At 49.5% G+C, this 24,410-nt stretch overlaps 2 protein-coding genes across 2 annotated transcripts in view; both read right to left on the reverse strand.

The window, feature by feature from the left end:
• MRPS6 (mitochondrial ribosomal protein S6) overlaps window positions 1-23,492 on the reverse strand; it is a 49,204-nt gene extending 25,712 nt beyond the window's left edge. The window contains exon 1 of the mRNA XM_018924907.3: window positions 23,352-23,492. Coding sequence (XP_018780452.2) covers window positions 23,352-23,396 — 45 coding nt within the window. The 5' untranslated portion in view covers window positions 23,397-23,492. The remainder of the gene's footprint in view (window positions 1-23,351) is intronic.
• On the reverse strand, window positions 1,868-23,487 carry SLC5A3 (solute carrier family 5 member 3). The gene is made up of 2 exons (XM_018924906.3): window positions 23,352-23,487; window positions 1,868-10,182 (listed from the first exon to the last, which is right to left on the reverse strand). The coding sequence occupies exon 2, from the start codon at window positions 9,886-9,888 to the stop codon at window positions 7,738-7,740; it is 2,151 nt and encodes a 716-aa protein (XP_018780451.1). The 5' UTR covers window positions 9,889-10,182; window positions 23,352-23,487; the 3' UTR covers window positions 1,868-7,737.
• Window positions 23,493-24,410: the final 918 nt, after the last annotated feature.

A 24,410-nucleotide genomic window follows, 5' to 3' on the forward strand; every position in this document is an offset into this window, starting at 1 on the left:
GTGAAATCTCCTGGCTCGTTCCCTTTCCCAGCACCAGAGCAGCCACAGGGAAACTGAGGCAGCCCCGTGGCAGGAAGGGAATTCCCTGCAGGAAAAGGCCTCAGTGCCAGCACCTGAGTGGGATTTTCCACCCAAACCCTGCCCAGAGCCCCCCCAGCCAGGGGAACCCAAACCCCAAACAAAGAGAAGGAAACTGGGGAGTGAGGCTTGGCCAACACAAACAGAACCAGCTGCTGACAGAGAGGCTGCTTGAACCTCTTTGAGAATCACTGACCTGGAAAGTGCTCACTGGGTAAACACCTAATCAACTAATTATGGAACTGGTTAATTAATAGTTAACTCGTGAAAACGCTCCCTCCTGGAAAACACAAATCCCAAACAAGTCTGTAGAGCAGGAAAATGCTCATTTTTTATCACAAATCTAAAGCTGCCTCTCAAAAAATGTTTCTTATCCACCCCCTTGGAACAAACAACAGCAAAATTTCCATTTTTCTTTTACATCACAGCAGCAAAAGAAGAGAATACATGAAAAATGTGGGTTAATTTGTTTTGTCTGCAGCTCAGACTCTGGGTTTAGGAGCCTTGCCACGGTTTTTGCCAAGCTCCCATCTCCAGAGGGACCTGAATCCCTCATTTAACTCCAGGCCCTTGCTGAGGCACCAACACTGGCCAAGGAATTCACAATTCCCAAGCTCATCATGTCCTTAGGGGGGACAGGGATGAGGAGAAGGGAGACTCAGGGCTCTGCTCACAGAAGGTGCTGGTGTTTTAATTCCAGAATCAGAAAGAAGGTGCTGCTCCCACCCAAGAGCTGCTTGAGCAGCAACTGAACAGGAAAAGAGAGAAAAGAAAGAGAAGAAAGAGAGAAAAGAGAGAGAAAAGAGAGAGAAAAAGGAGAAAAGAGAGAGAGAAAAGATAGAGAGAAAGAAAAGAGAAAAGAAGAGAGAAAAGAAAGAAGAATAGAAAGAGAGAAAAGAAGAGCGAAAAGAAATAGATCAACAATGATCACCATATAGACAAACCCGCCATGAGCAGCTAAAGAAGATATATAACCGTCTCACTAGAGACAAGCAGATATGCAAATCCAGACGAGAGATTAAGAGCGCAGCACCTCTCTCTCCACTCATCTCTCCCTCTCTCTACTCCCATCTCCTCGACCCCTCTCCCTCTCGACCCCTCTCGTAACATCCCTAGCTACCCCCTCCCTCCCCCCTCTCCCCCTTCTCCCCTCTCTCCCTCTCCGACCGCCCCCCCGTCTCTCACGACTCCTCCCCCTCTCGCCCCCCCTCGTCTCCCCCTCTCTCGCCCCTCTCTCTCCCCTCTCGTCTCCCCGCTCTACCCCTCTCTCCCCTCCTCTCCCTCTCTTCCCCTCTCTCTCCCTCTCTCTCCCCCTCTCCTCTCCCGCTCTCCCCCTCTCTCTCCCCCTCTCTCTCTCTCTCCCCCTCTCCCCCCCCTCTCCCCTCTCTCTCCCTCTCTCTCCCCCCTCTCTCCCCTCCCTCTCCCCTGCTCCTCCCCTCCCTCCCCCTCCTCTCGCTCTCCTCTCTCCTCCGAGCCATAGAGGATAGCACCGATCCCATCGTATAATATCGGAGATAGAGAAGACTAAACTGATCTTTCACCATATCCGGCAATTCCTCAGCTGAAGGGGGTTTCAGTCCTGTTCTGTGCCCTGAGCCCAGCCCAGCCCAGCCCCACCTCCCAAAACCAGAGCCCAAACTCAGGATTTGGGGTCCTGGAGTTCTCCTTGCAGCCTCCAGGAAGCCAGGCTGGCTTTGCCTCTGGGATAAGCAGGAGAACAGCAATCATCTTTAGCTACAGGGTTTACTGAGAGGGAAATACTCCAAAACTCTCTCTTCTGCTGGGTTGGTCCGTTTGGGTTTTTTTGGGTTTTTTTTTTCTCTATTTTTATTGAAACTTTGTACAGAAGTTTGAAACATTTCCATACAATACTTTGAGACAGGACAAAATGCCATGGTAAAGGAATGTAAACTGCAAGAAACACAGTCTGAAAGTATCCAAATACTCTCTAAAAAGAGTTTTAGTTTGAAGACTAATGCAGGAGGCAAAATAAAATGCATACAGTATACAAAGAACAGTATACACAGGGCCAGCAATGCTAACTATGAAAATTTTGCATCAGATTTACTTCAAAGATTGATAGCAATATGATAATTCTATACACTAGACCAAAATTAATTTATCATACATCGTTTCTATGACAAAAAGCTTGTCATTAAGGACAGTAGCAACTTACAATATAATTAAGCTGTATTAATCTCATTAACACTTCTAAATCTATATTCCTACTACAGTAAAGGTTTTTTATTTTTTTCATTATATTGTCTTATAAGATCTTAACAGACCTTTAAATAACACTTTACCAAAAGAGACCTGGATCCATTATAGTGATCTTATCTACATGCCCATTTGGCTTATTTCCAAAAAAACAACCAAGGGACAAGGAAAAAGGCAGGTTTCAAATGCTATATGATATCATTTGGTTTTGGTCTGAAATGTATTTTAGAGAGTTAAAAAAAACCAACAGAAAAAAGGCAGTTCATTAACTGGTATTTTATATAAAATCTGCAGAAAATTACAACAGCAACAAAACCCAAAAATACTTCACAGATATCTAAAAAAACATTTTTCTCAGAGATACAAGGTAAAGCAGCATCACTTTGACACTGTGCTTTAAAAAAGAAGATGATGAATGAAGAGACTGCTCGAGTGAGATTAGAAAATTTTGCTTTCTTCTTGAAGAAGACTACTAACATTTTGCACAGCAACTATTTTTACAACCACCTCATCTGAAAAGCGCGAATCCCTCGACACAGAATTGTCATTTCACCGCCGGTTCTGCTCAAAGTGTCTGACTTTACACGTGGAACTGAGAATGCCAAGTGTCACCAGATGTCACTATACCATGAGTTCAAGATTGGAACAGAAGTGAAGCAAATGCCTTGAAACCAACACCAGGAAAGAAATCAAAGAGAAAGTGTTTTGTAAACAAAACAAAACCACTTTGCAAGGAAAAAAAAAAAAAAACCAAACAAAACCAAAAAAAACCAAGAGTTCAGAGATCTCACAGTGAAATCAGAAATTCTAATTATATATGTTTTACATTCTAGGACTACTCTTTACCTTAGGCCAATTAAAGCACATTAAACCATTTAATTATATACAAACATTTTCTTTAAAAAAAAAAACCAAAAAAAATTAAAACATTGCACAGAAGTCTGCTTTTAACATCACATAACAAGGTTAGTTTTATTTTCAAAACAATTACATTTAAGGGCACAGAACATACAGAATACCAAATTAACAGATGAGTAATTTTGCTTCTCTGTACATGCTAAATCCAAAGATTTCCTTGAGAAAGCTGGAGCTTGGCAACTCCAGCTTCTTCCATGTCTCTGTTCTCTGAAAGGGAGCAATTCCCAACACCTCCTCTATCTCAGGATTTAAAAAAATAGATATATAAAAAAAATAAAGCTGTTTTAAAGTTGTAAGCATCTTTTAAGTGCTGGCAGAGCTCCCTGGTGGCTCTGCCCCCTCCACTGTAACCTCGTGGAAATAAATCCTTTTCTCTCCTGGGTTACAGGGCTCATGACTCTCATCAGAAGTCTCATCCTGGCCCTTCTGGGATCAGGGAACACACAAGTGGAGAAGTAAAAAATACACAATATAAGGAATATACTGAAGGCCATTTTTATTTCTTACAATCTCGCACGGTTGCCTTTCCCTAAAAGCTAAACTGGAAAAATTATATATAAAAAGAAAAATTAAACAACAAAAAAAAACCTCTAAACTTTGGCAGAGAATAGCATCAAATCAGCCATTTAAAAAAACTTAAATAAAAAGTCTCCCAAAATGTACTATTAAACTCTCAAGAAGCCTCTTCTTTTTTAATTTTTTTATTAATTTTTTTTTAAATAAAAGGCTTCTACCATTTCCAGGAGCAAAATTCAAATATCTTACCAGAAAAAATAAGTTAAGGGAAAAAACAAGAAGAAAAAAAGCTGTCATTCCAAACTCAGTTTTCCAAGACTTGCCATCCTAAGCTCAAGGCAATAATAAATAAACCCATTGCTGCAAGACAGAAGCACAACCAGCCCCACCCAGGGGGAGGGGGCCAGGCAACAAAATTCCATCCTGGGAAACCCTCTGTGGTTCTGCTGGACCAAAAAATGGGTGCTCAACCCCAAATTTACCAACGTCCCCCTCAGCAAAGGCTTGTTTACGCTATAAAAAATCCCTTCTCCTACACAAGGTCCTTCTTGCCAGCAGGCAGCTCGCTTGGAACCTCAGGAATATCTTTCTTTATTAATAAAGGCCTTTTATTAAGTGGTTTTATGCAGCAAAGAGCATCAGCAACTTCCAGGGTCTCTAGGACACAATGAGGCTGAAGAGGAGCACACAAAACACCCGAAGAGAAAAAGCACTGGAGAAAGAATTTGCTCGAAAGCTTCACAATACCAGGTCTGAAGATGGGGTGGGGAGGCAGATTATTAATCCATGATGATCCTGCCTGCCCATCAGCAGTGTGATTAGCATGGCAGCTCGTTAGTGGAGCACAAGGGACACCAAGGGGTGATGGAGCACCTCGGGCTCCGCAGCGCAGTCCTGAAGGACTCACCTCCCTCCCAAGGCCAAGGAGAGCTCCCCAGGGATGGCACCGAGCAGGACACTGGCAGTGTGCCCGTCGACCCTTCCAGGTGTCCTCTTGGAGGAGCAAAGGCTGGGGAGGGATGGAAGCAGCAGGGAGAGGCCGCTGGGAGGAGGGCGGGCAGCGCCTGCTGCAGCCGCGCCTTTGCCCGCCCGCGTAAGGCACCCTGGGGACAGCGCCCAGGGGGATGGAGCCGAGCCAAAGGGTCCCTGAGCTAACCTGGCTCCCCAGGCGGTGGCAAAGCGCTGCACATCCAGGAGCAGCCTGGAAAATCCCAGTGCCAGGAGCTGCTCCGGAATCCCAGTGCCAGGAGCTGCTCCAGAATCGTGCCCAGCTCCGAAGGGACACGAGTCTCCTTCCCTGGGCCCAACCAGGTTGGAGCCACATCCCAGCCTTCTCAGGAGGATACTGTTGGACTGAGAATCAGCTTTACCTTCTACAATTTATTTCTCACTACAGTCAAAGCGTTGCCCTAAATGATTTTATCCTGTATGGAAACAATTCCCTACATCTTTACATCAAACTGTCCTTCACAGCTCAGCCCTCTAATGAAGCAACTTGAGATGCCATCAATTTCACACACCAGGATTTCACCCTTAAACAGGATTTCAAATCTTTTCCCAAACCAAGTGTGAACACACAAATCATAAGAAAATGTGTCTCGTCCTGTTGGTAGCAACATCAGCACCACGTATGGTGGCTCCTCTCTACAAATATTGCAACAACACTCCAAGTTTTCCACTTTGGAGTGGTTCTACTTCCCAGCAGCAACAACTAAACCAAGTGGAGAAAAGTGGGGCAGCTCAGCCTCTGGTCAAAGCTTTGGAATGAATGAGATTCAACTGATATTAAAACACCACCAAAAGAAACAAAAAACACCCCAAAAATAGAAGTGAATAATTTTATCTGAAAAGATGCAGTGGGAATTATCTGCTACAAGCCGTGTGGATGGCACCACTGGAAAAGCAAACTTTCTCCAGCAGGAGAAGGCAGGACTGACCCAAATCTCATCCCTACAAAAAGGTTTCCCCCACAGGAACTGGTTCTTGTTGGTGTGCCAAGGAAATGGTGCTGGACCCCTCAAGTGGTTTTGGTGAACGCTCACAATGGTCCCTCAGCCTGATTTTGGCCCAGCCAGTCCGTGCTCTCCTGAACGAGCTCAGGAGCAAAGACAACTGGAGGAATTATTTCCATGGAAAGCCTGGATATGACCACTCTGTCCTGGAGAGAGAAGGAGTTTAACACTGCTGGGCTCTGCTCCCAAAACCAGGAGCTAGCTTGGCTTGGGGAAGGATGAGAGCACCAACCTGCTGCACACACATCCTCCACAGCTGGGAACTGCTCATCCCTGCCTGGGCATCCAACATCCATCCATCCATCCATCCATCCATCCATCCTCTGGAGACCTACAAATAGCTGTGACTGCCGGGGAGGAATTCAGGTTTTTGGAAAAATCCTGAGGACAGGACAGACCTCAATTGGCGACACAGATTTGTGGCTGCACGCGCTCCCCGTCTCCTGACACCGAATCCCTCAGGACCCTTCTGAGGAGGGAGGGAGGGAAGGAGGGAATTTCTTCACACAAAGGTCACTCACGGGAAGGGGCTGCCCAGGGCGCTGGTGGAGTGCCCAGCCCTGGAGGTGTCCAAGGAATGTGGCACTCTGGGCTGGGTGACAGGTGGGGACTGGGCACAGCTGGAACTCAATGATCAGGGAGGGCTTTTCCAAGCTCAGGGATTCTGGGATTCCTCAAAATACAAAAAGGAACTTTGACAGGGTGGAAGGGGAAGTGGGAGAAGACGTGGGGCAAAAGGACTCTGGAAAACAAGGAGCACTTTCACCTCTCCCTCCCATTCCCCCTTCCTCGCCTTCCCAGCTGTTCTCCCCCTGCAGCATCGGGGCTTCCTCCTCTTCCTCCTCGGGGATTCCTCCCAGACACAGCAGAAAAAAACCCTTCTGCAGGGTGAAAAACAGTTTTTCAAGAGATGCAAAGCCTCAGGGTTCTTTTTCCCGTATGGTAGAACCTACAAACAGATTTTTCCCCAAAAAGAAGCCAACCCTAACAATGTCCTAAAGGTTCAGAGGGTGGAGAGGCTGAATGAATCTTTTGGCCATTTACTGAATGGAACTCAAGAAATTCCACCCAAATCTGAGGAAAAATTTCTTTCCATGGAGGGGGCAGAGCCCTGGAACAGCTGCCCAGGGACATCCCAAACCCACCCCAAGAATTCTGTGATTCTTCAATTTCAATACACTACAAAACCCCACAGAAAGAATATTTCTTTTTCATCCTCCTCCACTGACAGTTTGTCATCTCCAGGCTTATTTTTGTTTTCGTTTTTTCTCTTTTTTTCTTTTTTTTTTTTAATACAGAAACTTTTCAGTAATGGAATTTACAGTGGATAAAAATCAAAAGACAAAAATTTCCTTACAAAGAGTAAAAAAAAAAGGCAGAAAGCTGCTAAGAGCCATCATGTTTTAAGTGCTATAAAATGAGACAAAACAGCTTCCTGTTGTAGCCAGAAGAAAAATGAGAAACTGAAAAAAGGAAAAAAGCAGTGAGTGCAATTAAAAAGTGCTAAGTTGGCCAAGGTAATACAGTTATTTTATAAATGTGCATCACAGCTCTGCGTTTAAAAATCTTTAGACAAAGCGTTAATCACTCAGCTTTTACACACTGGTAACTGATTACCTGTTATCTTCACTTAGTGCTGACTGAGCTGTAAGTGCCTGACTTCAAACACAGCCACCTGCCTGCCTTTGGTATATTTATACACAGAAAAACAAAAGGTTAGTGCTGCAAATGGAAAAAGAAAAAAAAAATGAAACCAACACAAAAGGGAAAAAAGAAAAAGCCACCACAGGACAGGTTCTGCTTTCAGCAGAGGAAGGACAACACATCTCAAATGGTCTCGAAATAGGCTAAAGCTGGGTTGACCTTACAATTATAGCGTAAACAATGCCTGGGTTGTGGTTATGTTGTTTGAAAAGAAAGGAAAAACCAAAAATCTCCAGAGACCTGTATCAACTTCTGTATGTTTAAGCCATACCCTTAAAAGTTCACTATTCACTCACAAAGAGAAGTAGACAAACATGAAGATTCCAAGCGAACAGACACAGACCAGTCCAGTATTTAGTAATAGTTTAACTTTTGGAGTCTCTTCCAGCATTTGTAAACAAACAGTCTCCTCCTCGACCTCCCGAACCACTCTCTTGTTTACGTTTTTACTTTTAAAGCCACAGAACCAATCTATGAATTTCAAATGTCTCGCCCTGTTGTCGGTCCCCTCCTCCTCCTCCTCGTGCTTTTTCTCCCCCATCAGGGCGGCCTGTCCGTTGGAGTAACAATCCACGGGCGTCTCCACCTCGGAGTGGCTCACCGAGATCACCGGGTTGCTGTCCTCCCTGCACGTCACCAGGAGGTTGATGTCCTCCGGCTTCACGTTTTTAATGTTCTCCTCCGACTTCCCGTTGGGAATGATGTGGTTGGCGTTCTCGTTGCACTTGAGGATGCTCTTCTCCTGCGCCCGGTACAGCTCCCCCTTGCCGGCGCTCTCCGGCGCGCCGCGCTTCCACAGCGCCCAGAACGTGGTGGTCCGGACCTGCTCCTTGGTGGGCGGCGGCGTGAGCAGGCTCACCACCACCGTCACGGCCCCGGTGATCCAGAACAGGGCCGTGGCCACGTACATGTAATGGATGTTCTTGATGAAGCCGGGCCTGGCGTCCGGCTGGTCGCACTCGGGAGCGCGGTAGAAGAAGGCCAGGATCAGGCGGACGGCGCCCAGGACGAACCCGGCCATGCCGCCGTAGAAAGCCCCCTGCTCGTTGCAACGCTTCCAGAAGATGGCCATGAGGAACAGGGCGGCCACCGGCGGGGTCAGGTAATCCGCGACCTCCTGGATGTACAGGTACATCTGCCCGCCCTGCATCTCCACGATGATGGGCACCCAGGCGATGCTGATCACCACCATGAAGGCCACAAAGACCCTGCCCACGATCATCAGCTCCCGGGAGGTCGCGCTCTTCCGGATGAGCTTGTAGACGTCGAGCGTGAAGATGGTGCTGGCGCTGTTGAAGATGGAGTCCAGGTCGCTCATCAGGGCGGCGATCATCACGGCCATCATGAGCCCGCGCAGCCCCACGGGCACCAGGTTCATCACCAGGCGCGGGTAGGCGATGTTGGAGCAGCCGGCCCTGCTCCCGCACACCTGGAAGCAGTGCTCGGGGTTGATGCAGGCGATGTCATCCACAAACAGGATGCGGGAGATCATCCCCGGCACCACGATGATGAACATGGGCAGCAGCTTCAAGAAGCCGGCCATGAGGGTGGAGCCTTTGGCGTGAGCGATGTTTTTGGCGGCCAGAACTCTCTGCACTATGACTTGGTCGGCGCACCAGTACCACACCGAGGCCGGGGTCTGTCCCAGCAGAAATCCGGGCCAGGGAATGTCTTCGTCCGTCGGCTCGCGCAGCATTTTGAGAGAGTCGGGCTTCGGGCTGACGTTGCAGGAGTTGGTGTTGGAGATGTTGTAGGTTAGGAGGATGGAGGTGATGTTCGGTGACGCCAACATGTACCTCCTTTTCACTTCTTCGAACCCGCCGACCTCCATGAGGCTTATGATCATGAGTGTGAGGGCCCCGATGATCATAAGCAGCGCCTGGAGGGTGTCCGTGTAGATGACGGCCACCAGCCCTCCGGTCACGGTCAGCAGCGCCGTCATTCCGATCAGCAGGATCACCGACAGGTAGAGGTTCCACCCTAGGGACTCTTGGATAAAAAGCGCCCCAGAATACAAGTCAACCGAGAGTTTGGTGAAGATATAAAGAAGCAGAGACAACGCTGCAAAATAGATCTGAATCCTATGCCCTCCGAACCGCTTGGACAAGTATTCGGGCATGGTGTACACTCCCGAGCGGATGTAGACTGGCACGAAGACCCATCCCAAAAGCTGCAAAAGCATTAAGGCGTTGAACTCCCACGCGCCTACGGCGAATCCGCTCGCCGCTCCAGATCCTGCGAGCCCAATGAAATGTTCACTTCCAATATTGCTCACAAACAACGAGGCCCCGATAGCTACCCAGGTCATAGAACGCCCTGCCAAAAAGTAGCCACTCACGGTGCTCCGATTGTTTTTCCACATGGCAAAGAAACCTATGCACATTACAAGCACGAAGTACAGGGCCACAATGGCAATGTCTGCTGGCTCCAAAGAAGCCCTCATTTTGTAACCAAAAAGCCTTCGCTGACGTCCACTTCTCGCCCCCCAGCCAACGTCTCTTAAGCACCACGTGAACCAGTTTTAACCAAAATCAACACAGCGGGTCAAATTCTTTGTCCCTTGGTTTGCTGTCCTGATGCTGGTGGCAGTGGTACATTTACTTTTCTCCGCTTCTCAAATTTGGGAACTTAGCACGCACTTTTAATCCACATTCCACAAGAGCATCAGCCTTAACTCAGTTGATGTAGGAGAAATTCTTAGTTGCAGCTAAGTTTAGTGAGGCCTACTGTACCAACCCTGCAAGGCAGCAAAGACAAAAGACAAAGATTGAATTAGAGAGGAATTTCATGAAGTAATGAGAAAAAATTTGAAGTGTAGTAAAACAAATCACTGAACACCACAGATTTTTCCCCCTTTATATTTCCTGCAATCCATAACAGACATCATTCAATATTTGTAGGGCTAAGTGGTAAAAAGCCTTTCACAAGTCAGCTTCAATGGTTACAGGTACCTTCAGAGACGCAGCGATTCGGGAGGATTGAGCGAACCAAATTCCCCAGAACACAGCAAGCAACAAAAATACATTTTCTTTTTCTTTACTCTGGTGTCTCACAAGTCTCCTTCTCAAGCCACTAACCAGATCTTCCTCTTCCAAGCAATCTCAGGAAAATAAAATTAAAATAATCCAACAAATAGCAATGGCTGTGGAGCCCAAACCTGGCTCAGCATTTCCTGCACTGCACTCCCCAAATCCTGGGAGATCCTGGCACCACAGGAAAGGACCTGAGACACCAGCTGGCTGCTGGAAAAATCAAAGTGAGGTCACAGCACTGTCAAAAATCAACATCCATTTCAAGTCAGCTGGAGAATCAAGGTTATTCTGCAGGTTTGGAGGTGAGTTTGCTCCTGTCTGGGGTACAGATAATCACAGGGTTATTTTTCACTGGGAAAGCTCTCCGTACACATCCACATGATCCAAAGGGAGAAAACATCCCATTCCAGCAAGTTCAGCTTCTGGAGAAGCAAAACTCCACCTGACATCCCACTTTAGGGCCAGTCCCTTTGGACACCCACGCCTGGGGTTCTGTGGGAGCACCAGAGGCACAGGAGGGAACACTGGGTGGGTTCTAGCAGCAGTCACAGCTGGAAGGATGCCAGGAAATGCCCTTCCAGCATCCATTCCCATGCCAGCACGGAGAGGATGGAAGGTATGGAGGCAAAGATTTCCCGAATTCCCAATCCCACCTGACAGCTCCCAAACTCGTCAGGAAACAAAACCTGCTGGAAGTGGAGGGAAGGGGACAATGAAGACTTGGTGGCAGAGGAAGGGGCACTGAGGAGCTCCATGGCAGCTCCCTCGTGGATTTGGGATGTGCTCCCAACTCCTGTTCATGCCTTGAAAGGTACCACAGAATCATGGAATGGTTTGGGATGGAGGGACCTCAAAGCCCACCCAGTGCCACCCTGCCATGGCAGGGACACCTCTCACTGTGCCAGGCTGCTCCAGCCCCAGTGTCCAGCCTGGCCTTGGGCACTGCCAGGGATCCAGGGGCAGCCCCAGCTGCTCTGGGCACCCTGGGCCAGGGCCTGCCCACCCTCTACCAACCCAAAGGCCTCTAATGGGTTTGGAGAGAGCTGGACACGGGATTCTTCCATCTCCTACACCCAGCAGCCACGGGAAGGGAAGACCAGAGCAAAGAAAGGTTTAGTCTAAAGACCAGAACACAAACCTTTAGTAGCAGCAATGAGATTATCACAGAAGGTGAGGAACAGGTCTGACTGCACTCCTCTTTCCCACTCACTGGTAAAAGCACAAGAAAACCAACACTGGGTTTTTTTCTGGCCATAAAATCTCACAAGACCTACAAGCATCAGCTCCAGGCATTCCCCTTCCAGTTCTTTCCCTGGCAGGAGGCTGAAGCTCCCATTTCCTCATTAATTAATCATTAATACAAACAGCCTGATAGCATATTCTAATATTTGGTTGGTTTCTTGTTTAGCATCCCTGCCGTGTATTGGCTTTGTTTAAAGGGTCAATAAAACCATTTCAAATTCCAAGAGAGTTAAGGATGAAAATGCACACGTTGTGTTAAAGGCAGCCGTGGTACTGAGGTAAAAACGTGCAACTCCTCACAGATTTTAAAAATAGCTCCCAAAAAGCCACAACCTCAACCTTAAGGAGAAATCCACCACTGTGTCATTTGTATGGTCCAGCTGTTTTTCAGGAGAAAAATTTAAAAAAAATAAAAATAATAAGGGTTCCCCCCCCCCAGCACCACAAACCCACTTGAGAATAGAGATATTCCTTCTGCTGGAATTACAGCCAATAATGAGAGACTAAGGAGAATGGCACAAAACGGACTGATTACAGCACTGGGCTAAATTTATCATTCCTCAGAAGCCTCAAACCACAGATGTATTTTCAATTCTTCCACAGAAGAATTCACATTTCTCCCCACCCGCCAATACAGGAGTAGTTAAACGGTCTAATAGCTTAATCCAACCCAAAATTATAAACACTTCACATCAGATGACGCAACCAGAGCCAAGTTTAATGGACTATTCTTAGTTTTAAGCACTTTGGAGCAAGACTTTAATACTGTTGTGCCTTTTGCTATATTCAGCTAATTTTTCAACTACATGATGTTTATAGTAAAACTATAAATATTTGAAGAGAAAGGGAAGAAGAGATTTTACTGAGATATGACAAAAAGAAAATCTGCTACACGGAAAACCAGAAGGGACAGCCAGATAAGGAAATGCTAATAATGAATATTTTTAGTATTTTCTTGTCCTTCTCATTACTAAAAAATATTTGATTTTAACTTGAGTTCACCCCCCATCTTCCCTGTAGGCTCATCAGTGACCTGTCACAAATATCCTATAGAGCAATATGGAAAAATCACAAAAATATCTATTAAAATGGATTCAATTTGATATCAGAAGTATCCAGAATGTTTCTACAAACAGGATATTAACAGGGAAGCTGTGGCTGCCCTGGATCCCTGGGAATGTCCAAGGCCATGGAAGGTGTCCCTGCCCTGGGGGTGGGACTGGATGGGCTCTGAGGTCCCTGGGAATCCAAACCTTGTGCAATTCCAGGATCCAGGCTCTCTGACAAGTGTGTCACTATTAGATGCAGCTGCCCTCAAATAAATTGTGACATTCCTCAATTAAGTCACTTCAGCTCCAGGGGGTTCGTTCCAACCAAAATAAACAACAAGGGAAGTTCCTGGAAGATACAGCCAGCCCATGCACCTGAAACAATCCCACTGCAGAGAGCTGAACCTGCCCTTTGCCACCAACACCTGAGGGGTTTTTTTGCAGGGCTCAGTTTGCCTGAGCTGGAAGGTGGAAAGTTTTCAGCAGCCACCACAAATCTGCTGCACTGTCACTAAATTACAGCACCAAAGTAGCTTCTTGTACCAGTTTCTTAGACCTAATTCCAAAATAACCCTGGAACTTTTCTTCATTAGGAAAATGAGACTCATCCCTCTGAACTTTCAGCAAGTTCTGACCTCAAGTTTTACAAAGGACTTTTGAGATGCCCCATGTGAGTTTAGTCCTGAGTTATTAGAACAGTGAACATTGTGGCACTGACAGAGGGAGGGAAGAAAAAAAAACTGCAGAAAGACAGTGCTGCTGCCAAGGACTGGGAATTTTCTTCCCTGAGGCTGTTTTCTGGCTGGATCATATCAAAGACACAAAACAATGTGCTTCCCTCTTGTCTGGAAATAGAGGCTGCAGCTCTGGTGAAACAATGCATATGTCTCTCCAACACCCAGCCTGTTCCTTAAGTGAAAAATAAAAATCCCAAGCAAGTCCCTGAAGAGAGATTTCATAATGTGAAGCAGACCCAGGGTGGGATTTTGAGGAGAAATTTGTATGACTGTTCTAAAGGAAAACTTTCTCCAGAGTGCTTTTCTAATAAAATGGGTGTTTAGAACATGCCAAGGTCCAACTGCTCCAGCTCTGAAGGCACCATTTGTTCTCAGCTCTGCAGGCTCTCTGGCAGATGGGAAGTGTCTGAGCTGACTTTGCTTTTCTCCTCACCAATCCTGATGTCTGAAGGGTTAATTTGGGGATGGAGACGCCCACCTATCCCACAGGAGTGTTCACTGTTAGCAAATTAAATGCTCTGCTCACAGATTTCCATTATTTCTTGGGAACAACATTTTCCCTCTCCACCTTCAAGCAGGAGTATTTGAAATCAGACCTGCAGCACTTCACCTACTGAACAGCTCTGCTGTGTGGAAGAAATCTGTCCAGACTGCCAGCATCATGGAAAATATTAACTCTGGCACAGAAAAATTAAGAAATACAGAAGTCCTGTGCCTTGGGTGGGGTCTGTACCATGGGCCACCCCCTGAGGGTGTTTTCCAGACCCCTCACTCTCCTGGCCATGGACACACCAGGGAGTTCTTACCTGTCCACTGCTCCACAGTAAACACAAGGAAAAAAAAAGAGGGGAAGCTTTGTTCCATTTACTGCAGCACTCCAGAACACAAAAAAGGAGCACTGAAGCTCTTCATGGAGTAAGTGATACATAAATTATGTAGCACATGCCCTTGAGGAAGCAGGGGCTATCCTTGGCAGCTGCTCAACAGAGCCCTCAGCATCCAGGGCAGCAGTTCCAGGCTTTTCCCTGAAAACCAGGAGCTGGGGCAGGGGAACGTGCCAGGAACCCCCCTGGGACACACAGGGAAGGCAGAAGTTGACCTGGAGCAGCCAATAAATAACTGGAGCTGCTGGGGATGCCAGGCCAGGCCTGAACTCCAGAGGCTGCAGCAGGAAAGGGCCCCATCTCCAGGTCACCGGAGCCCACCTGGCTGAGCCTGGCAGTCACACTCTGCATCATCAGCACATCGAGCTCCTGCTGGTCTGCAGAACTCAGGAGCCAACTCTATCAACCACCACCACCAAAAAACTCCACTTTGAGGTGCAAGGAAGGAATCACTCACTCAAAGGAGTTGTTATGAACACGTAAGGAACTTTTGTTTTGCTCAGGAATCACTCCAGCTCTGGTCTTCATTTTACTGCAGCAGCACAAAAAAGCAGCTTGTTCCAGCATAAATTCTTCTGGAGTCTTTTCTACACAACTGTTGAGGGAGACATGAGAGAAATAAGTAACCCCAGAGCAAGAGCCACAGAGACCTCACTGCCAGTCAGAAATGGGATGGGCAGTGGACAATTACAGAGCAGGAACTGGAGTGATGTGAGGCCAGCTGGAGCTCAAGGGCACTGGCACTGTTAGAGCAGGACATCATCTAGTTGTCATTTTTTGGAGTTTTTTTAACCATTTCCCCCCCTCATTCCAAGCAAATACACCTATCCCAGTGTCCCACCATGTCACAAATGAAGGGCAGAAGGCACAGGGAGGACACTCCAGCAGTCAGTGGTCACAAAAGAAGCTGCAGCCTTGCAAAGCAAGAAAAGATGGATTTTTTCGGGATCTGCATCACCCTCCTCGAGCCACTTCATGCCACTGCCTGTGACATTCACACTTGGCTGGTTCCCTTTGCCAAGGGCCAGTCCCCAGCACTCCAGCAGGAATAAGGAACTGATTTGCTTCCACTGCTCTTCCCAAAACTCCAACACCTACAGGGCAAGGGGGGTGAGATGGGGACAGAGGGAAGGAGACAGAAACTCCCTTTTTATCTGTTAAATACCAGAGATAGCAGAAAGAAATTCTGTCTTCTCTAGGCCTACCTAGACAGGATACCCAGGAGATTAATCCATCAATTACCAATTTAAAGAAAATAAGGAGTTAATACCTTCCTTTTCCCTTGTCAGCCCAAAGAATTGGCTTATGTTTCCATGGGTGACAAATGTTATCTGGAGGAATTTCTTCATGGAAAGGAACTGGAAGGGGCTGCCCAGGGAGGTCTGGAGTCCCCAAGGAAGGCCTGGAGGTGGCACTGAGTGCTCTGGGCTGGGCACAAGGTGGCCATGGGGCACAGCTGGCACTCCATGGGCTGGGAGGGCTTTTCCAAGCTCTGGAATTCTGTGAAGGGAGCAGAAGCTGCCAAGGAATTGGGCCTTGCAGAACCTTTCCTGCCTCAGCTGCAGCCCCAGCAGGGCCCTCCTGAGCTCAGTTTGTCACCACAAAGCCCAGCCCAGCAAGGAAACCAGAGAGGTGACATTCTCCCCTCCACAGGACACGGTTCTTTTCCACAGGAACTGAAAGCACAAGGGGGAAAGACAAGCCAGAAGCCACGTGGTCAACAGCAAACCCAAGGGCACCAGAGGGCAACAAGGCAGCCAAGGAAGGGCCAAGGGGCTGGCAGAAACTGGAAGGTTCTGGCATCTCACAGCACCAGCAAGGTCTCCCTGCCAGGTCACACTGCTCTGGAAGGTGCAGCAAGACACTGAGACCCAGGGCTCAAATCCCTCCTTTGGAACCCAAAATGCAGCAGCACAAACACTGCACTGCCTGGCAGGGATGGGGGAGATGAAGACTTGGTCACCAGAGCAGCAGCAAGAGAAGGGGTCAAACAAGCCTCAGCAGCCAGGAATTTGATTTCTGGAGTGGATCTGGGACCACCTCAGTCCTCTGGACAAGGTTATCACCTTCTTAGAAGCAAATATCAGAAATGCTGCACAATCTCTGCCACTGCTGAGGATGCCCTTTCCTTCAGCTGGAGGCTCAGTGCTGGGATGCAGCTGGTGGTGATCACCACTCAGCAGGAACTGGATAATCCCAGCCTAAAAAATGTGCTGCTTCATCCCATTTGAGGAGGCTTTTGGCTGTGAGAGTGCAGAAATTGCTTGTGAGATGAGAAAGGAGAAGTGTCAGTCCCCATGAAACTGGGCAAGATACCAGCAGGAAATTCTTCTTCAAATTTCTAGGAAGAAAAAAAAAAAAAAAGAAAAGAAAAAAACCCAACCAGACTCATTAAGTTTCTTTAGGACTTCCCCAAATTGCCATCACATTTCTGGCTGCCCACAATCTTTGGAAGAATATAAAGCATCCCAAGATTATTGATAGGTGAGACAGAAGGTCAGGATCACACATAATCCAAGGATTTGAGGCTCTCCAAGCTTCCCAGTCAGCTGGGTGCTGTTTCAAGACTTGTGATCCTTCCTGGAGATTTCAAGACACCAAAACCAGAGTTCCATAAAATTCTGTTGGTTCTAAAACATTTAATGCTAATTACAAAGCTTGATGCAGAATATCTCTATTAAAAGCTACTGAACATGGATTTCTTTTCTAAAACACCAACTCCACTGAACACATCCCCTCCTCTGATTGGACCTGGCTTTTTATTATTCCTCAGATATTTGCAGGACTGAACACAAGGATTGGCTTGCAAGTAGACAAACCAGGATAAAAAAAACCAGCAGAACAACAGTTGTTCTGCAGTTCCTCCATGCTGTTTCTTGGGTTCATAAACCTCCCTTTACACCATCCACTTCCTTCCTGCCCTTCTCCTCACCAGGGGTGATGAATTTTCTCTAGAATCTCATTTTTAGCACCAATGTTTACACCAGTGCTCCCCAGGACAGGTCTTCACATCTTGCCTTACTTTCCACATATTTAATTCTAATTTTTCCACTTCTCCATAATTAGTTACGTTTTGCATCTCTCTCTGTGGTTTTTATTTTTCCCTGCTTTCAGCTTTTTATCAGCTCCTCAATGCACACTGGGGATATCCCTGCTGCTCCATAGGGCAGGAATTTTCCCAGGGAATCACCTGGTGCCCAGAGGTCCCTGCTGCCCTCAGGTAAAGGACACAGAGGCTGGGACACAAAGCTCTTCCAAGCAACTGCTCCCACATAACCAGCTCTTCCTTCATCCCAGATCTGCAGCCAGGGAGGTGGGGGTGGCTGTGGCTCCAGGAAGGATCAGCCTGCCATGGATGGAGCCTGACAAATCATAAAATCAGGGAATGGTTTGGGTTGGAAAGAATTTAAAGCCCATCCAGTGCCACCTCTGCCATGGGCAGGGACACCTTCCACTGTCCCAGGCTGCTCCAGCCTGGCCTTGGACACTTCCAGGGATCCAGGGGCAGCCACAGCTTCTCTGGGCAAAGAAAAAAAACAAAAAAAGAAAAGGGAAGATAAATTACTTGACAACAACTTAATTGCCAAAGCAATTTTTGTGTGGCAATGACGGTTGTGGGAGAAGGGAACTGGAGAAATCAGCTCCTGAAAGAACACACAGAGAAAAGCAGAGCTTCCATCATTCCAAAGAATGGAACTGAGGAAGATTAGGAGACAGAAAACACAAACACACAGGAGCTGAAGGAGCAGCTTCTCCTCAGTGTTATATGGACAATTTTGACAGGAGTCAGTCAGCTTTCAGGACTTTCCAAAACCTGACATTAATGCTGATCAGCACAGAGCACTCTCCAAGAGTTCAGGGACAGAATCTGCTCCATGCTGAAGTTACCAACACCTCCCTGTCCACAGGCAGAACACACCAGGAACAAAACCCAACCAGGAGCAGAGAGCTCCTTGCTGAGGAGGAACCAGGGGCAGCCCAGAGAAGTCTGAACTCAAAGGATAACTCCCACTGCTGTCCCCTGAAGAGGGACTGGCCAAACCCCTCTGAAATCCCACCAGGGGCTTGCAAGAAACTGAAATTAGGCCTAAACTGTTCTGCAGTAAAGAAAAATCCTCTGTGTCCCCTCAGACCCAGGCACATATGCCACACTTGGCAAAAATTCCAGCTCTTCCAAGACTGGAAATGTCAAATATCAGGCAAGAGGGTATCGTTCCCAAATGCTGTCTGCACCACACCCTCTAAAATCCAGTTCTTCTTCTGGAATGCTCAAAGCAGAAAACAAAAAGGTGACTCCTCCAGCAGAGCCAGTGCTGGATCTTGCTGTTTTCAGATCCTGCCTTTAGTTCCAAGGCTTTGGTCTCCTTCCCAGCACCACCCCCAGCTCCAGGATCCCTCCCTGCCAGGCTCAAGAGCCTGCTCCAGCCTACTGAAAATGCCAGTGGGAACAGAGGAAAAAAGTTTTGTGTAATTTTAACCTGCTCAGCTGGGAAGAGGGGTGGGGAAGATGCACAGTTCCACTGGAAGAGCAGGTGGTACACCGGAAAGGAAATAAAATAAAATAAATAAAATAAACCCAGTATCTTCCTGCTTCGTTCTCTCCCCCTCCTTCCTGGCAACTGAGACATCAAAAGCCCAGTTGCTGCAGCTGCCTACACAGCAATTAAGTGGAATAGTCAAGATGTCAAGCAACACTACTGCCCATTTACTTTGGCTTTCCCAAAATAGCCAACAATCCCCACACGGCAGGTAGGGAATTTTGGAAACGCAGCAATCCACTCCAAAAGCAACAAACAGCTGCTAAAGACAAGTTGTGTTGTGAGAACATGGCTGGAGAAATGAGAGCACACATTCACTGCAGGATTATTATTATTATTATGATTATTTGGAAGTGTCCAAGGCCAGGTTGGACAAGGCTTGGAGCAGTCTGGGACAGTGGGAGGTGTCCCTGCCATGTGGAACAAGGTGATTTTGAAGACCCCTTCCAACCCAAACCACTCTGGGATTCCAGAAGGGGGTGGATGGGTCTCCTAGTCCAGGTATTTGCTGAGTAAAAGGTGGTTAGGTTTTAGATGATGCCACTGTGTGTTTGAACTTTGTCACAGGTGAAGAAGAGCACACTGCTAATGAAATATTGATGAATTTCCTCATTTGCAGTGAAATGCTCTGAGTTATTCACAAAGTGCCCACCAGTTCCAGATACAAAGGGGGCTGGTGGGGACGGGTGTCCCTGTGCTCTGCTCTGGGTGACGAGGTGGGGATCACTCAAAGGCTGGACTCCATCCTGGAGCTCTCCTCCAAGCCCAAGGACTGTGGGATTCCCATCTGTGCCCCAGTCCCCTCAGGAGTCTGGCACTGCCACCCCACAGTCACTCTGACAAACAGCCTCAGAGCAGGAAACCATTTCCAGCTCTTCCATCCTTCCTTCCCAGGGAGTTTCAGAGCTCCCTACAGAGCCCTGCTCTTCCAGGCACTGAGAATTCCTGCAGATTCACTCCTGGGGATTCACTGCCCTTCCCTGCTCCGCCACAATCCCCCCACTCAGAGCCAAAGATGGGAGAAAATCAGGAATTCTTAGAAACTCAGCTTTTGTTAGGAACAGGGAGTTCAGGCCATGGACAGCTGGGTCTTCATTTTGCACCTTTCCCTCCAGCACAGCTGCAGGACCTGCCTGGGGCTGCCGTGGGCAGGTAAGGTTTGGTTTGCAAACACCTGGACACTGCTGATAACAAATCTGCCACCAAGCTCTCCCCAGCATTTGTTCTTTGCAGGCTGCAGTGTGGAAAGCAACACAATGGGCAACATGAATCATTTCACCTCCATGTGCTCACACCTTGCATCTCCTCCACAACCTCACACACAGCAACACAAACCTCTCACCCTCCAAACACACCACAGAGGAGTGGGGGGTTATTAATTCTGGGGGTACTTTTATTATTGTTTTCCTAAGAGTCACTAACTGGGAGCTTTCTGATGAAAAACTCTCTATACATACAGAGTATATGAAATATCCTGTGTTCTAGTATATAAAAATACAGGTTTTAGTCCCAGTCTATTACCTCTCACAAATCAGGACAGAGAAGAGCTGCTCAGCTTTGACTTCAGAATAAAATCCTGACTTTTTGTGGAAAGTACATGCAGACAACCAGAGACAAAGGCTGGGAAGTGGCACCAGTGCAAAGTGAAAGTTTTCCCATTCCCAAAGCTCTTGGGTGTTGCATTTTTAAGGCACAAAAGGAGAGCTGAAGAGGCTCTGGAGCCTGCCAAGCCTGAGGAGAGCAGCAGGCAGGATGGATGGGGTGTGCTGGGACCCTCCCAACAGAAGCCACCCGCAGGGAAAGAACAGGAAAGGATCCCTGACTTGGACACGAGCAGGGCTGGGCAGCAACGGGGCTTAAAGGAACAAAAATGAACTGGAGGGACTTCTTCTGCCTGGATCCCTGAGAATGCCAAGGCAACTATTAAAAGAAAGTTGTGGGTGGGGAAAACCCCACAGAAGCACCAAGTTTGCCTCTGAAGAGAGGCAGCAAAGTCTCCAGGCTGAGCTTTGCACCAAGCCGCCAGAGAGCTCCGAGAAGTTCAGGACAAGCCCTAAAGCACAGGAAAGCCAAGTGACAAGGGTTTGGGACAAGGGAGCTGCCACAGGGGAGGAAGGACATCACAGACACCAAAAGAAGAGTCAGCACTTGCTCAGACAGCACCAGGACATGCGGCCACCACAGAGAGACTGTCAGGGCAGGACAGGGAACACCTGCCCAGGTGCTGTCACCAGTGTGGAAAAGCAATTTCATTTATTCTTCTCCAGGAAGGAGCTCTGGAATCATTCCACTATTTCAGCCTGGCTTATTATGCCCATATTTTGCCTCATTTAATTCAGTATTACAGCCAGGATTATGCACAGCTTACAGGGGTCATTAGAGCAACCCCCCAGCCAAGATCCAGCAGCACCACGGAGCATTAAACCACTCGAGAAAATATTTCCAAGCGTTCTCATGGCACAAGAAAGGCAGGAGCAGCAAAATATTGGGAAACAAAAAAGCACCGAGATCTGGTGTGCTGAAAACAGCATGAAAATAGCAGCACCTACAGACAGACTCCAAATTTTAGACTTACAACAAGGGTGGGTTAAAAACACCAGCACAAACTGAAATGTTTGGACATAATCACAAAGCTAAAAAAAAAACCTTAAAGGTACATCCATGTGGAAAGAACATGCTGGAGAGTCCAACTTCAAAGAGGCAAAGGTTGCAGATGTTAAATCCTGAGTGCACTGATGTTCATTAGAAGCATCTTACAGCTGAAAGCTTATCCCTGCATCTCCGTGGTCAGATCCTAGAAACCAGAGAGCCTTTCCAGCAGAGAGCACTCCGTGGATCCTTTCAGAGAAGTCAGTTTATTCCTGCCTCAGTATTGTGGCAGATTTGCTACGCTTGCTGTCCTGCCCTGCATTCCGTGTGCCCGCCCGGCTTAAAGCATCTCCCACATCAACAGCACGGCTACAAAAAACACCTCTGCCTCATCCACCCAAGGGGACAGGTGTGGAAAGGAACAAAAATAATCGGACAAAAATTATGTGTTGACAAGCAAGTGGAAAAGCAGCGTATTTCTGCCCGGGTGAGCTGGTGCAGCAATGTCACTCGGCTTTCTCCCTGCTGCTGCGTTTCTCCACTAGAGGACCCAGGTGAGGTGTCTCTACTACAGCTTCTGCAGCTAAACCACGGGGAAAAATATATCAAAAAAAAAAAAAAAAAAAAAAAAAAAAAAAAGCCAGCCCCGACATGTGGATGGTCCATGTAAAATGAATGGAAATGTACTAGTGCATGCGGCACACCAGACGTGCTCCCGTAATTCCCAAAAAACCACGGCCACGCTGCTGAGCTGCTGCTGCTCGGGGGGAAAAGGTGCTGGTGGGAATAAGGGTAAATCCCAGAGTATCCACGCCGGGCTGGATCGGAGGGCTCCAGCCCGGCGCAAGTGCTGCTACATTCCAACACCAGCACCGCATATTAAGCTGGAAAGCAGCAGATAAACAAAGGCTATAGAAGGTACTAGAGAAGGACCGGTATCAGCTGTTATTTACCAAATAAACCTCCCATCCACACGGAGATGGCCTTATTTTATTATTATTTTTACGCACACACATCCCCCATTCCCACCCCCCCCCCTTCCCCCACGTATTGACTCAGCTCCTGCCGAATGGGAAGAGCATCATTTAACCGAGCTCTGTTATCACCGCGCTGCCAAAAAACAGCGGCAACGGCTGCTGCCACCCCCAGCGCCCCTTCCCGGGGGCGATACGGCCCGGCCTATCGGCCCCGCTCAACTGGTGCGGGCAAAACCCCATCCTTGGCACTGCCCTGGCACACGGGGGGGAAGGTGGCACCCCGCGGTTGGGAGCTGGCCGGAGCGAATCCTTCGCTGTCGCCCCTTTTCCCTCGCCCCGAGGCTTCCCGGAGCCCAGGGGCGCCGAGGAGGTGCCCGGCGATGCCAGCGCAGGTGCGGGGAGGGGGATGGAAAGCGCTGGTGCTGCAGAGGGAGAGGGGGATGCGCTGGCAGGGGCAGGGGAAGGGCCGGCTTCACCTGCTCCAGGCACGGAGGGAGGGGATGGGCAGGGAAAACCGCATCTCTGCCGCTCGGAGAGCGTGGGATCTGCTTACCTGCGGACCGGAGGGGAGGGGGAGAGGGGACTGCGGCTCGGGGGCAGCGGCTCAGCCAAGTCTCCGCGGGCGCGGGCAGGGAAGGGGCGATGGGCGAGGGGCCGGAGCGCGGGGGAAGCGCCGCGGAGCCCGGGACACGCTGCGACACTGCGGGCGACAGGGCCGGCCGGGCCACGCGGTGCGGCGGGGACAGCGGGCACCGAGGGGACACCGCGGCGACACCACGGGGCAAGGATGGAGAGGGGGTCTGCCAGTCCCACCTGCCTCCCTCCCTCCCTTCCTCCCGTCTCCTCTCCCTCACTCACCCTCTGCATGGCTTTCACGATCAAAGCCAGTTCATAGCGGGGCATCTTAGAGCTGGCAGCGGCGGGAGGAGCGGGGCACGGGGTGGGGAGGAGGGGGCTGCGGAGAGGCCGGAGAGGAGGAGCAGGGGGGACAGGAGGAGGTGGAGGAAGGCGCGTCCCGACGCTGTGGCGGCTCCTTCCCGCGCGGCTCCCGCGGCTCAGACGCCCGTACGGGCAGGGGCGGCGCGGCTTAAAGGGCGCAGGAGCTGCGCACGCTCGACCGGGCCGGCCCTGCCCGCGCCAAGCGCCGCCCCCGCCGGGCCGGGGCTGCCCCGCACCGCGGCCTGAGGGCCGGGACCCCCGCGCGGGCTCGGCCGGGCCCTCCCCGCGCTGCCCCCGCGGCCGGCGCCGCCCCCGGCCCCGCCAAGCCGCCCGAGCCGCCGCCGACGCCGCTGCTGCAGGGAGTGGAAATTTCCACTGCGCCGCCCCCTCCGCTCCCCCCGCCGGGCCGCGCTCACTCCCGGCCGGGGCCGCGCACGGAGCGCCGCGGGGGGGCCGGGGCTCGCGGCCGCGCCGCGTGTGGGCCGCGCGTGGCGGGGGCGGCTCGGGCCGGGCCGCGAGTGTGGGACACCCCGGACACCCTGCCCCTGTGGGACACCCTGCCCGTGTGACACCGACACCCCGCTCGTGTGGGACACCCCGGGTGTGACACCCGTGGACAAACCTGCTCCGTGGGACACCCCGGGTGTGACACGGGACACCTGCTCGGTGGACACCCGGTGTGACACCCTTGCTCGTGTGGGCACCGCGGGCCGGTTGTGTACACCGGGACACCCTGCTCCTGTGGGACACCCCGTTGTGACACCGGACAACCTGCTCCTGTGGCACCCCGGGTGACACCGGACACCCTGCTCGTGTGACCGGGAACACCCTGCTCGTGTGGGACACCCCGGGTGTGACACCGGGACACCCTGCTCCTGTGGGACACCCCGGGTGTGACACCGGGACACCCTGCTCCTGTGGGACACCCTGCTCCTGTGAGACACCCCGGGTGTGACACCGGGACACCCTGCTCGTGTG

Source organism: Serinus canaria, chromosome 1 (genome assembly GCF_022539315.1).
Source record: "Serinus canaria isolate serCan28SL12 chromosome 1, serCan2020, whole genome shotgun sequence".
In the NCBI taxonomy this organism is placed as follows: domain Eukaryota; kingdom Metazoa; phylum Chordata; class Aves; order Passeriformes; family Fringillidae; genus Serinus; species Serinus canaria.

What these genes read in the sequence shown, in the direction of transcription:
- SLC5A3 (XM_018924906.3), bottom strand. Translation starts at nt 9,888, where the DNA reads ATGAGGGCTTCTTTGGAGCCAGCAGACATTGCCATTGTGGCCCTGTAC.